Source organism: Solea solea, chromosome 6 (assembly GCF_958295425.1).
Source record: "Solea solea chromosome 6, fSolSol10.1, whole genome shotgun sequence".
Taxonomy (NCBI): Eukaryota; Metazoa; Chordata; class Actinopteri; order Pleuronectiformes; family Soleidae; genus Solea; species Solea solea.
The window spans coordinates 4,290,554-4,304,438 of NC_081139.1; the positions used below are offsets into that span (position 1 = coordinate 4,290,554).

General features: G+C 40.5%; 1 protein-coding gene across 3 annotated transcripts in view; it reads right to left on the reverse strand.

The window, feature by feature from the left end:
• The window catches only part of cacna2d2a (calcium channel, voltage-dependent, alpha 2/delta subunit 2a), a 139,452-nt gene that overhangs the window by 4,448 nt on the left and 121,119 nt on the right, over window positions 1-13,885 (reverse strand). For 2 of the 3 annotated variants that reach the window (XM_058630777.1, XM_058630779.1), the window contains 24 exons: window positions 13,188-13,277; window positions 12,282-12,350; window positions 11,700-11,774; window positions 11,441-11,515; window positions 11,207-11,278; window positions 10,680-10,751; window positions 10,484-10,545; window positions 9,373-9,449; window positions 8,193-8,207; window positions 6,213-6,273; window positions 5,061-5,158; window positions 3,856-3,946; window positions 3,696-3,758; window positions 3,456-3,559; window positions 3,239-3,337; window positions 3,042-3,133; window positions 2,900-2,947; window positions 2,736-2,807; window positions 2,496-2,648; window positions 2,310-2,362; window positions 1,651-1,706; window positions 1,298-1,421; window positions 889-995; window positions 524-606 (listed from right to left, as the gene is read on the reverse strand). In XM_058630777.1, coding sequence (XP_058486760.1) covers window positions 524-606; window positions 889-995; window positions 1,298-1,421; window positions 1,651-1,706; window positions 2,310-2,362; window positions 2,496-2,648; window positions 2,736-2,807; window positions 2,900-2,947; window positions 3,042-3,133; window positions 3,239-3,337; window positions 3,456-3,559; window positions 3,696-3,758; window positions 3,856-3,946; window positions 5,061-5,158; window positions 6,213-6,273; window positions 8,193-8,207; window positions 9,373-9,449; window positions 10,484-10,545; window positions 10,680-10,751; window positions 11,207-11,278; window positions 11,441-11,515; window positions 11,700-11,774; window positions 12,282-12,350; window positions 13,188-13,277 — 1,911 coding nt within the window. The remainder of the gene's footprint in view (window positions 1-523; window positions 607-888; window positions 996-1,297; window positions 1,422-1,650; window positions 1,707-2,309; window positions 2,363-2,495; window positions 2,649-2,735; window positions 2,808-2,899; window positions 2,948-3,041; window positions 3,134-3,238; window positions 3,338-3,455; window positions 3,560-3,695; window positions 3,759-3,855; window positions 3,947-5,060; window positions 5,159-6,212; window positions 6,274-8,192; window positions 8,208-9,372; window positions 9,450-10,483; window positions 10,546-10,679; window positions 10,752-11,206; window positions 11,279-11,440; window positions 11,516-11,699; window positions 11,775-12,281; window positions 12,351-13,187; window positions 13,278-13,885) is intronic. The other variant, XM_058630778.1, reaches the window with a different exon arrangement.

The following is a 13,885-nucleotide window of genomic DNA, read 5'->3' on the forward strand; positions in this document are numbered from 1 at the left end:
TGCATGTCTTGGACTGTGGGAGGAAACCGGAGAACCCGGAGAAAACCCACGCACACACGGGGAGAAATAGGTATAATGTGTGCACAAAATTAATAATATTAATAACATTGTGATGGATTACCGGGAGAGCTGCACAAGTAAAGCGAGAGAAGAGGGCTGAAGCTTTGGGATGGGTTAGTATTTCGTGGGAACTAATTATTATTTTGTGCACATGTTTTACCGATTTCGTGGGAATTAATTAGTGTTTCGTCGGAACAAATTAGTATTTCATGCACAAATTTTACCTATTTTGTGGGAAAAAATTAGTATTTTGTGGCCACTAATTCATTTTTTTTTCCATGTCTGGTGCTCTGTAGTAAGGTGAACTCACTCCCTCTAACAAGTTTTTACATTTTAAATGACAGGCACGCTTTGGCATTTTGCAAAGTCACTCTGATGCAACCTTCATGTTTGTTGAGTAAATGCCAAACTGCCTGTTTTGTTTTTGTGTGAGCTCACTGACTTCTCTGTCAGTAAATCTTACAGTGATGTTGTTGTCAAAGCAGGTGGAGGGTCCTTTTCGATAACGTGCCACAGCCATTTCTTCACATGGATTTTCCTCCTTATCTAGAGAGTGACTAGGTTAAGGAAAATTGTGCTTTGAATTTCTCCCTTTTTATTTTATTTTTTTCACATTCTGCAGTGTGTCATCCCCCCCCCCCCCACACACACACACAAAGACTCTACACCCAGGCCTACAGATGTAAATGACTGGCCATAATTCATGTTGCTGTGATAATAAAAATAACCTTGAAATGGCTGTGAAACTTTTGTGTTTCTGCACGTATGGTAATGAGGAGATAGTGATCTTCTAGCGTGTCAGCTGGTGCACAAAGTGAAAAAGGATACACTCCTCCTCCTCCTGGGACAGCTTCTCTATCTCACAGGTGCATGAAATCTTCTCTGCCACCACAAATAGTAAGTTGGTGTTGTTTATCCTCTTTGCGTGAATCAGCCTGCAGAGAGGGAGAGAGAGAGAGAGGGGGGAGAGAGAGAGAGAGAGCGAGAACTCAACAAAGCCCTCTGCTTGCTTACATCACAGGCTCATTTGCTAATGGATCAGCGAGATTTATGACACAGTCTTTTAAGCCTCATTTAGCTGATGATAAAATCGTTTCATTAAAGCTGATATGTGTTAATCATTAGTTCCAATAGACGGATCCTCTGATCTTTCTGTGTATCCATCACAGTACAATTCTTTGTGGTACATAGGTGTGAGCACATGCTTGTGTATTTGTGTGTGTGTGTGTGTGCAGACCTAGAGCAGTTGCCACAGTCTTGCAGGATGTTATAGGAGCTGCTGAGATTACTTAAGTAGTACTGGGTCTGGATCATTACGCAACTCCGCTCTTTGGTATCGATTCCCTCTGCGTCAACCTCATCTGCCGCATCACAAGCACACACAGGCAAACAAGTGTCACTGATTAAAAAGTTCTGAGCTGTAAAACATCTCCTAAAAATTATGGAACACTTAGAATCAAATTTTTAGCAGATCACTGATTTTGTCAAATGGCCGCAGAGTTTATTTAAAAACAAAAAAAGTGTCACTGACAAGAGAAACAATGCACAACACTTTCAGTGACAGTAATTTAATGCCCTGTCTGCACCCACCTCTGACGAACCAGCTGTGATAAGCCAGCCCATATATAAACTGTTGAAACAGGGACCTGTGGAGACAGTGGATGTCAATAAGAGATTGTTAAATGCAAATATGTGGCTTGATGTTTTACAAACATTTTGGCACTGACTTAACAATTTCCATTTCTTGACATAAAACATCATATGTTGTGACATCAAAACATGGGACTTAATGGTAAATTATGAAATTCATTCCCTTTAACAATCAAATCAGTTAACAGCTTAGTTGAACAGTTTATTCAAGAGTGTAGATATGGTTAACCAGGCGCCTAAACTCAAGTGTGTCTAGTTTCAGTTGAGAGGCAGCTGCTCAGTCTGTTCTGGAATTTACGCAGACGCCATAAATAATACATGACTCATAATTTTCGGTAAGATTTCGATAAAAACGTTTTAAATCAGTGGATATTGATAATTTTCAAGAGTGAAAAATAATAAACATTTCACTAATCTAAGGAAACATGTAATAGCAAAATGTGTTGCCTCAAAATGTGTTTACACAGTATTGATATTAACCAAACCTTTATATATTGATATTGAATAGTATTATAATATTGTATTATATACAAGCAAGGATGATGTTTTAATTAAAAAAAGAAAAATATCTATTTGTAAGATAATGAGTTAAGTCTTACCAAGCAGCTGCTGATGTCCACCAAGCCACATTTACAAAATCTGCAATTGTAGGCTGCAAAGAATTGTGAAAAGAATTAAGCATAAGTGCGTTACAATAATTCAATATTTTTTGTGCATTCATCCGTTTTCTTATACTCTGCCTCCTTTTGTTTGTTCCATATTTTCGTTCAAGTTGAAGATCTTACCACAAACACTCCTCTGGGCGCCGCTCCGGCTTCACTGTTGGGCATCCGTTCACACACAGACTGGTAGTCAAATGACTGCTTGCGATTGTAGAAGGAATTGTTGTAGAGGGCGTACATCAAGTAGCGGTCAACATCGCTGAAGAACATTCCCACCTGGAGAGGAAAAAGAAACAGTTCAGTTTTATATTTGATGTAAAGGTCAGAGGAAAAAAAATCAAAAAATGAATTCTCTAGCTTCACCTTGTTCCATTCCTCCTTCTGATTAGACATGATCAGGAATCCACCGTCGTCGATTAAGTAACACAAGAGATCCTGCACACAGAAGGCAAAAATTGAATGAAAATGTTCTGCAGGTTTACACATTTTTATAATAAAGCTCCTTATAAAGTGGCAGATGTTCTTACATCACTGTTGGCTTCACAGTCCATTTCACAGCCTCGGTTTGGTCCACACTGCCACAGGGAAAAAGATCGTCACACGGTGTCGTCATTTGAACAATAGACGTTAGACGATTTTCAACACTTTAATTTGCATTGTGTATATTACCGTATTCGAGCCTTGACGGTTGTCTGTATGGTTACTGGCGAGGATCTTGAACTTTTCCGTCCAGGCTTCAAGGTCTAGTTTCACTCCAACCACTAAAATACACATGAAGGTGCAAAAACAACACAAACTTGTAATTATCTTCCCACCGCTCTGATGCATTCTCTGTAACATCTTTTGGAGTAAGAGTTCTGTCTCACCCGCAGGTTTGATGTTTTTTCCTCCTATTGCGATCTCCACAGCTGTGCTGACCAGGATCCCAATGGTGTCATTTTCTGGGTTCAGCAGCTCATCCCTGGCTAAACCAGGGAAAGAAATCAGAGAGAAGGAGGAGGCAGAGAGGGGAGCATTTAGAGACAAAGAGCCACAGCATTGTAGAGATGAGATATAAAACCCAGCACTAAGAGCATCATTCACCTGTTCGATAAGGGGCTCTGAAGATGTAACCCTTATTGTCAAGACTACGCCGGTAATAGCTGGTGTTAAAAGGCTCAGGGTCTTCTTCCCAGGTTTCTGCGGCCCTGAGATTTAAGACCACACACAATGTAATGTGAAACGTACAAGCCTCCCGCTGTCCTACATGCTTGTTAAACATTAAGTCTTCACAACAAAGTGAGAGATATATCAGAACTACAGCTTTGATAAAGGTGCACTTACTTGTTTGGAAACACTCTCGTTATACCTCCATCAGTCGCAGCGAACACGGCTAAAAAGCCATATCTGAATGTCAGAGTGGTGAGAAAGAAACAAGACGCAGGCTTCAAAATGTGAAACTCATTGAATCTAAAACTTCAACCAAGCACTCGCCGACACTCACGTATTCAAGTCTTTGTTCTTCCACACTTTATCCACCAGCTGCCTGATGATGCCAGTGTCCAGAATCAGGTTATGAAGGAGCAAATTGTCACCTGAATATAAAGAGAATATTAAGACACTCAGAGAGCATGATTAGTCACATATTATATACCCATAATAGCGTAGAAAACTCATCCATGAACACAGCAACCAAAATAAGGCTGCACCAGTTTAAGTGAATTTGAAATGCACTCTGTGGATATTAATATGTAAGTGTACATATTATGAGTTTAATTTTCCCATAGTGTTACCAGTTTTTACAAAGTAGAAGTCATGTAGAAGTAGCACTACTACTACTACTACTAGGCTACTAATGCTACTACTTCTACTAATGCTACAGCTACTACTACTACTGCTATTACTGCTACTACTTCTACTAATGCTACTGCTACAGCTACTACTACTACTACTACTGCTATTACTGCTACTACTTCTAATAATGCTCCTGCTACTACTTCTACTAATGCTACTGCTACTAGTACTACTAATGCTACTTCTACTACTGCTATTACTGCTACTACTTCTAATAATGCTACTGCTACTACTTCTACTACTAATGCTACTGCGGCTACTACTAATGCTACTGCTACTACTACTAATGCTACTGCTACTACTACTAATGCTACTGCTACTACTATTACTACTAATGCTACTGCTACTTCTACTACTAATGCTTCTACTACTACTACTAATGCTTCTACTACTACTACTGCTACCACTACTACTACTACTGCTGCTACTACTACTACTGCTGCTGCTACTACTACTACTGCTGCTACTACTACTGCTGCTGCTACGGCTGCTACTGCTGCTGCTGCTACTGCTACTACTACTACTACTACTACTACTGATACTACTGCTGCTACTTTTAAATACCCCAGCAGTTTTTGCTCAAAGATGGAGTAAACAGGGATTTTTATTAAGGACTATTATACATTTCAGTGGTCTAGCAAATATTTATGACAGCTTGATTGATTCAAAGCCAATTGCAGTTTGTCATAATATGTCATCAGTGCTGTTCATATAGAAATATTGTGGTAGGGAAAATCTGATCTTCTTGTGAATTTTGTTTCACAAAAAGACAAATATCATTGTCGGACCAGTTCCTTTAAGGTCAGTCCTTCAAAAATATATACATTTGTTCTGGCCGATGAGAAATAAACCCACATTGTTTGGAGTCCGGTGTCACCTTCTCCATGAGAGCAATGAAGTTGAGCAGGAACTCGGTGTTGTTGTTGGACAGTTCCAGTTCATTGCAGTACTCCCTGAGGAGCAGACAAGGCGTTTAAACTCATAGAGAGAAAGTAAAAGCACATTTGTACACACCATTTACACTCGGTCTGCCTCGTGCCGCTCCAATATCATTCTTCCCTTTATAAAGGACAAACCCTTTATCAAGGAAGCACGACAGCGGGGAAGCATGAAAGTAGGGGCTGAACAATTAATCGAAATTCGGCCATCTGCTATTTTCAAATCGCAGGAGGCACAATATTTCTTAAAAAACGGTGTCAAATTACCATTTTAGATTAAATATATCATATTCTGAAGACTGAAGAAAACAGCTTTGTTTCACACAGATCAGCACAAATATGCATTCAATATTCTCATTCCCCAATTTCAGTCAAAATAATCGCAATTATATTATATTCATTAAAAATCGTTCAGCCCTACATGAAACCATACACATGTTACTTGATGCTATAATGTGCAGCATGCATCATGTGCAGGTTATGTTTTATATGTACTAAAACACCAATCTGACACAACAAAAAAATGTGCAATGTAGAGCAAAGCACAGGCAGTACAATGAGAGAGAGAGAGAGAGAGATGTTATCAGCATGTTTCAGAATTTAGGTTAATGCCAGAGAATATGAGGATTTGATAACAAATCAGAACATGCACAACGGATTTTTCCTCCCTCGAACGTCCACTTTACTTTTAACAAACTGAAAACCCCTAAATGTCTCCATGTCACATGAACACACACAACAACACAGTTGCAACATGCACAGCAGTTCGAATGTGTCTTCAGTACGGGGTAACTTAGAGGAAAGAGTGATATATCCTGTTAAAAAAAACACACACACACACACACCCCTAAAATCCTTAAGAAAAACAGAGAGACCAACAATTCACTTGCAGTGCAACTTAACATCACAACAATTCAGGAAAGCACACAATAGATACAGAGGGCTGAATGGGGAGTGAAAAACAAAAATAAAGACACATACTGTGCTTTAAAAGACGTGAGTAGAAGACCAAAAAACAACAAAACGAATGACCATCACTGACAGAAAGCATTCACACACACAGGGCTACCTGGGAGCAATGAATACATGTCCTTCAGACTCAAAACTGTTTGGCAGCAGTGATTCAAAATCTGCAACAGAAAGGGGAAGATTATCCAGGAAGAGCAGTGGGCAGATCAGCGGGGAGTGGTGAGTAAACAGCAGCTGTTCTTCAGAGGTGCAGGGACGCAGAAGGGAGTTTACCATAGCAACACTGAGGTATCATGGGAACACTAGCGTTAGCCAATATGGTGCCTAAAATGGGACCTGACTCTCAACGAATGACTGTTTTTGTTTTTTTAATAAAGCACTCACATCTTTTCTTTTTTTCTCCACTTTGTCAACAAAGAGTTTCCAGATTGATTGTCGATTCATTCTAACATCGTTTTGGATATCTGAGAACTGACTCAACCAGACCTGACGTGTCAGGAAGCAAGTTCTCAGACACTTTGTCTCATAATGAGTGCTTGTTTGGATCAGGCAGGCATCAACATGGCCAACTATTGCAGGGGGGTGGGGGGTGTGGGTGAAGGTCCTGATGGAATTGGTCACCCCTCAGACTGGCAGGGGACAGGGCCAGAGAGACACACAATCAGAGGAAATGCATTGCATTGTGAAGGGCATGTCGAAGGGCAACTGCATTTCATCTATCACGGACAAAATAGACGTCCTAAAAGCCTCAACAGGTGTGTCACTGTTATTATCTCATGGTGTCATGACCGGTGACTCTGTCCAGCAAAGGGTGAAATGTTGACTTTTAGAGCTAAAAAAATAGAGTGCCCAGGTAGTTTTCCGCCCACAATGCCGTGCACATTCCAGGGTCGAGTTTACCGTTGATAGGGTTGGAGCCGTGCCCCTGGTGGTCTGAGGGGTGAGGAGGGAGGGAGATAAGCCGATGGAGACGGGGGAGTACAGAGGGACGACACAGGAGTCGGGCAGTGCACTGAGCAGCACCCTGGCACCTGACGACATGGGAGAACCTGGATGGGCAGGACACAGCTCAGCAGTGGTAGGGTCAGTAGGGTCAAGTCTGCTGGCTGCAACACCTCCAGTTATAGGAGAAAATACTTCATAACAATCATCAGAAGTGTTTTTTTTTTTGTTTTTTGAAAATTATATATATGAACGAATAAATATATTATTACATTTCAAAAAAGTGTCTACATGGTACTCTGGTTTACTTTACTGTAAATATATAGAAGTAGTTAGAAGTATTATTTCTAGATATATTCATAAAGCTGAACTGTGGCATTAAAAAAAACATGATAACTGAATGTGTGTGCTTTCCTATATTTGAAAAAAATAATAATAATTACATTAAACAATTAAAAATCTAGAGCTGTATAGCACTATCACGAGGGAATTTTGTCTGACAATACCTGAGCTCTAATCTAAAAAATGTGTTCATACATTTATGATCTATTGACACTGTAAGAAAAAAGAAAGAAATACAGAGACAGGCAAGAGTTAAAGAGAAAGGATGATGTAGAAGGGAGGTGAGAAAAAGAGAGAAATGTGGACACAGACAGACAGAGAGGGAGAGAGAAGGCAGACACAACCCCTTTGGAGCTATCTACAGAAGGGGACAAAATCAGGAGAGGTGGACAACAGACACGTTTTAACATAGAACATGAATATTAGTCTTCCTTGGGTGCAGTAGGTCTTTTTGTTTTGTTTCTGGCGCAGCAGCTACGTGGTGAGGAGGGTGAGCTTTGGGGGATTGGAGGAGCCATCGTGAGAGATGTGGGATCTGAGCTGCAGCAAGAGGGTGAAGAGGAAGAGGAGGTGGGATTAGAGAAGGAAGAGAGAGGAGGGGAAAATTAGAGGAGAAAAGGAGGAAGAGGAGGAGGAGAAGGGTCCTAAAGGCAAGACGGTCAGGAACAGAGACAAGCAGGCTAGGACAGGTGGGGTTAGGAGGGAGGGCAGCAGGAGGAGGTGTGGGAGGGAGGAGGCAGCGGTGGGGGTTAGGAAGTAAAGGTAGGGAACGTGGACCAATATGGAGTATACTTGCCCGCGATGTATTGCACTGTGTGGATCCATCAGAGAAGGAGAGAGCAAGAAAAGAAACAGGGGATTGGGTGGGAAGGAGGGGATCACAGACAATATTTTATTCAATTACTGTTTGAATAAAAATATTGTTTTCTTGAAATAAAGAAACCAATTTAAGTCAAACAAGACGAGAGAAAAAATAAATAAACGAAAAGCAAACATCTTATTTGCAAGAGCAAACAAACACACGGAAAACCAAAGGAAGACTGAAAAACACAGGAAAATCCAGGAAAGGAAACCAGGAAAGACACAAACCAGTAACTGTGAGAGACAGAGACAGTAATGGTGGAAAAAAATAATAATAAATCAAGGAAAAAAATAATAAAAAAACAGGGCAGTGATAGGATCTGGACAAAGAAGGAATGAGGGAAACAACATGTGTCTCCATCCAGACCCACAGAATCCCAAACTCCCGCTTTGGACAAGCCCTGATCCTGGGCCGTGTGGGAGTTTATCTACTGAATGATTCCAAAGCTGAGAAACTTTGCACACACAACCCAACAGAAACAAACAAACAAAATAAATAAAAATCACACCCACACCCACACACACACACACAAAACAGAAGAAAAAAGAAAATTGCAAAATGATAGAAATCAGAAGAAGGAGTGAAAAGCATGCATGTTTTCACAGCTTTTCAGAACATCAAATACTTTGAACACAGATGCTTCAGAATCATTTCTTGGTGGAGAAGAGGCGAGAGCATTTGGCAAAAAAAATAATAGCACAATGGTCACCATTATTTTCACCTGAGTAACACAGTAAAACCACAGCTTTCACCTTTCTGTCAGTTCAGTAACTTTTTTCTTCAGCCAGTGTGAAGAAAAAAACATCACCATTTTACAGCACAGCATGAAGACAGGAGGGAACAGGGGGCAGTAGAGGAGTTGGGGGGAGGGGGGGGCACTCAGGTATGATCCTGCCTACCAGAGGGCAAAGAGAGAGGAGGGAGGGGGGAGAGAGAGGACGGGTGGGGTAGGCAACTACGCTCAGATACTCCCTGTGATGATGTTTGTGACCCAGGACAGAAGACTGAGTAAGAGTGTAAGGTCATATTTAGGAGACAGAGAGGAGGAGAAGAGAGACAGCAAAAAAAGAGAGAGATCGGGATCGAAGGATGCTGGGAATTCCCTGGTACTTACACTGCACCTGGAGGATCTGGTCACTCAGATTAGCCTTGATGTGGTTCTCACTGTATGTGGGCAGTACCAAACCTAGACTGAAGTGATGAGGCAGAAAAAACCAGGGTCAGATTTTAATTTCACACGGAAACACATCCTGTTGCAGTGGAAGAAAGCGAGTGGCTGGTGATCTTTGTCAGCCGGCGATGAGGAGACAGGTACCTGGGAATTTCTGAAGAGAGCTGATGTTGATGACAGAGGTGAGAGAAGAAATTACACAGAATCATCTCTTCCTACTCAAAATGTACTCAAAATATTTCAAATTGAATTGAATTTGTGAAATATGGCAACACGTCACAGTTCAAAGTTCACTTGGCTCGTCTTTATGAACAAAAACAAAAGGAAAAACCTATTTTGTGACTTTTGTCACTAAATATTTACTCTTCTACCAAAGTCAGAAACTGAAGGGAGGAAACAGGGGGATACGTGTCCTATTTCTTAATCTGTGGAGATATACAGTACAAAGATAAAGTACAACCAAGTAAGGAGATGAACAGGAACAGATAAAAAAAATCGGGGCTGTGATAATATGAGGTTCAGACTGAGCCACGGCTATAGTTGATTATCACAAATATAGAGATAATTTAGACTTGAAGAAATTTCCATTGTCGCCACTTTTATGAGCAAAATCCAATTTATCGCTCTAAACCCTTGGTTTCAGGATAAGTAAGTTAGTGCAGAGCTTAAAATTTATTTGACAGTATGGTTCGATATCAGGCTTTTTTTTTTTAGGATTACTGAATATCATAAACTATAATTAATATAAAGCGTAGCCTGGAGGAAATGTCATAATGACGCAATCCTGTATGTTCAATGTTCAGGTGTGGTGAATGGACTAGGTAATTAATTTGTGCATTGAATATCGTCGAGGATTTTAACAGGAGAGGAAAAAATGCCTCTTTAATTTGGGTGAATAGTTACATGCAAAAACAGAAGGCAGACGAGAGAGCTGCATTTATTTTTTTTTAAAAAACAGCCAAATAAAATGATCAAAGTTGGACTTCACTCACAGGTTCATGGTGAACAATCTTTTGGTCTGAGGTCTGGTCTTAATGTTTGATTTGAAAACTACCTGTAATCTGTGCCCTCCACAGGCGTCCACGTGTACGTCCTCAAGGCCTCATCGATGTACCTCTGTTGGCACAAGCACAAAGACAAATGTTACGTCCCCATCACTGGAGGGACACGACAGGCCCGGAACATAGAGAGTGATTCAGATTCATAACAACAACCCAGGATTGTGATTGAGTCTCATATTGATGACTTGCCTCATCAACTGACTTAATGAGCGTCTTGATTTTCCTTTGTCCTGATTTGCCATCAATCATCTGTCGACGGATCTGAAAAGGATGAGACATGAAGAGAGAGAGAGAGAGAGAGTGAATATCTGAATCTTTGTGTGACATGCTTTATGTTCGTGCTGAAACAGTGATGTAAACATCGATATGGGCCTTTCTTTACGTGGCAGCCATATTAACATCTTATAGCAGGAAAAGCACAGGTGCTACTAATCACTTTAACAATGGCTCTGTTCGATTCATGCACGTCAGGAAATTATGAGTGTGAAGCAGCATGTGCCCTGAAAATGAGGAAATTAAATGGAACTCGGCTATAATAATTCAATCATTTACATCTGTGATTTTCCAACTATAACCTGTAAAAAAAGGCTGCTGAAATGTGAGAAGAATGCAAATACATAATGAAGGAAAAACAAGTAAACTAAATAACATTCATGCGTCCATTAACTCAACGCTATTTTCTACAAATGGATCATTTCTCAAAATGCTTTCTCTACCTCCTCCTTGTTGCTGTCTTCCAGCTCTGCGTCCAGAAAGTCCAGAGTGACGGGCTCTCTGAAGTTAATGATCTGCACAGAGAGAGGGAAAGAAAGGAAAAGAGAAAAGGCAGAGGTAAATGGAGGGGAAGGTTAACGGTAGTCAGCTAGAATAATGACGAAAATCAGCTTCAGAACGAGGAGGAGAGGAAGCGGAAACGGTAAATGCGGACGGGAGTCAAAACATGGACCGACCTTGGGTCGCAGGTTGGGATGCAGCAGCACATAACCATTTGGGTCGATGGCAAAGGTGTAGCCGTTTGCTCCGAGCTGCACGGGAAAAAAGGTCGAAATGAGAATGTGCATGTATCAACATTAATATAATAATAACAATAATAAGCTTTATTTGTACAAAGAATGCAGCTCAACGTGCTTTACATTTAAAACATGTAACGCAATTAAAAGTTAACATTGTGTAAATAGCATTTAAAAACAACACTGGGTGCACACTCACTCTGTAAGTCGGAGTCTTCCTTTTGATTTCGTTGATTGCGACATCTACGCCCATAACTCCCAGAATGAGCTGGTTCTGTGTGATGCACACGTGAAGCTGACGTCAGGGAAACACACAGGACTGAAATTCTCCGGGAGCTTTGACTATCATGACTCGTGATTATTTATCCATATTCTTTACAGTCTTTCTCAAAACAAGCCAGTTTGCAGCGGCATCACTGCTTTAAGCTTAGAGTAAATACTTTGGTCATGAATAATGAAAGCTGGAAGCCTCTGTGCTCCCTACAGATGGGTGGCTGTGATGTCTGCCGTCACCTCAGGGGGGAGGTGTTGCCTAAAAGAGCAGCATCTGGGTGGATGCCAAATACAAATCACTGTTGATGGTCAACGCCAACCCAAACTCCCCCATAAATAAAATAAAACCTGAAACCTTCCAACCACACCAGTGCCAGGGCTCTGTTTGAATAGCTTAGATAAGCAGACCGCGAGGTGAACGATAAGACTCATGAATGCAAAGCATTAGCTAAGGTGATGTTGTTTGTTGGTTTATTTATAAACCTCTGGCGTTAAGTGGTGTTTTTACCTGAGCGCTGAAACTGTCAGCAGTGAGGTTGAATACTGGCATTGTTCCGGTGATGACGAGGCCCAAACCCTAAAACAAAGAGAAATACAAATATGTACAATCAACGAATATGTATGATGCAGAAAAGGGCCATCAGATTAATAAATAACGCAGGATATAAGACCACACAAATGAACTCTTCTTGTAAACACAAGGTCTAAAATGTCTGGATCTGATTCAGTTTAAAACAGCGCAAATAATATTCAAAGCAAGAAATAACTTACTTCCAAATAAAATAAAGACGTTTTCAGAGAAAAGGTATCTATCTATCTATCTATCTATCTATCTATCTATCTATCTATCTATCTATCTATCTATCTATCTATCTATCTATCTATCTATCTATCTATATTTTAGCTAGCTAGCTAATAGCTATCTAGCGAGCTAGCTCGAAATATCTTTACATATTTCATAACAACTGAAGTTTAAGGGAGCTAATACACAGAAGCACAGAAGCTGAGATGTATTAGTCTGCTGAAGGAATGTTTGGGTTAGTCTTACATGAATGATTGGGTGGATCAAATACAAATATTCTATCTTTGAAAACTGAAATTTTAAGATATAGTCGATTGCAATTCACTACGAATTATGTACAAAATATGGACAATTACTATCAAGTCTCCAGAGGTTATTTAAAATGAGGGAAATAAATGTTAAATACTTGTTCTGAAAATGGTAAAACATGCAGTGCACTATTAAATAATGTTATTGTAAGGTAATAACAATTAGCTTCAGCTAACACCCTTGTTGGTTTACCACTCAGATTGAGATGTTCTTTTTTTGTCTTTGTATATTTTTATTTTGTCTATTAAAAAATTAAACACAAAACACATCAATATCAATCAATCAATCAATATTCTCGCTCACCAGTGCATCTTGGTAGACGTTTGTCCACAGCACCTGTTTGGCTTTAGGCCCAGCCAGCACCATGGGACGGCCCAGGACATCCAGGTACTCCTGCAAAAGCAAATCCACTTTGCGTGAGTGATGATGACACACAATAAACAGTCATGATTTAACAGGTGTTTATAGTGCGTGTCATGTGTTGGATGTTAAAAGCAAAGAGCTGGAAAAGCCACCCAGTGTTCATCTGCCATAAAACTATAAGAAGCCTGACCCGCCTCCTCTCTGTTACCACATAAAACCAGTGGTCGACCAGCAGAGTCCTGGTCCTGTTGAGCCATAAAGCCTCCGGTCCTCAGCCACTCAAGGCAGTTTTTCATCATTATGAAGGAGCTATTAAAAACACATTAAGGGTGTCAATGGCCTGACGTGCAAACAGGCCATTCTCCCAGGGGCTCGATTGTCAACACTGGCACAGTGAGAATGTCCCGCAGCGATTGTGAATAGAGGTGAGGGGGTTATGTCTACCAGTGATACATCACGTTCACTATATTCTGAGGAGACACCTCATACAGCATTTTAAAATGTCTCTTTTAATGTAAACTGAACCATCGATCTATATTGTTTGATCATTTGGGAGACGGTGTGTTGTCAGTTAAATTGTTGGGTGAGTGGTCTCCATGGTAGACGAAGCAACTGCATAATTTGGAGGCAAAAAAGCC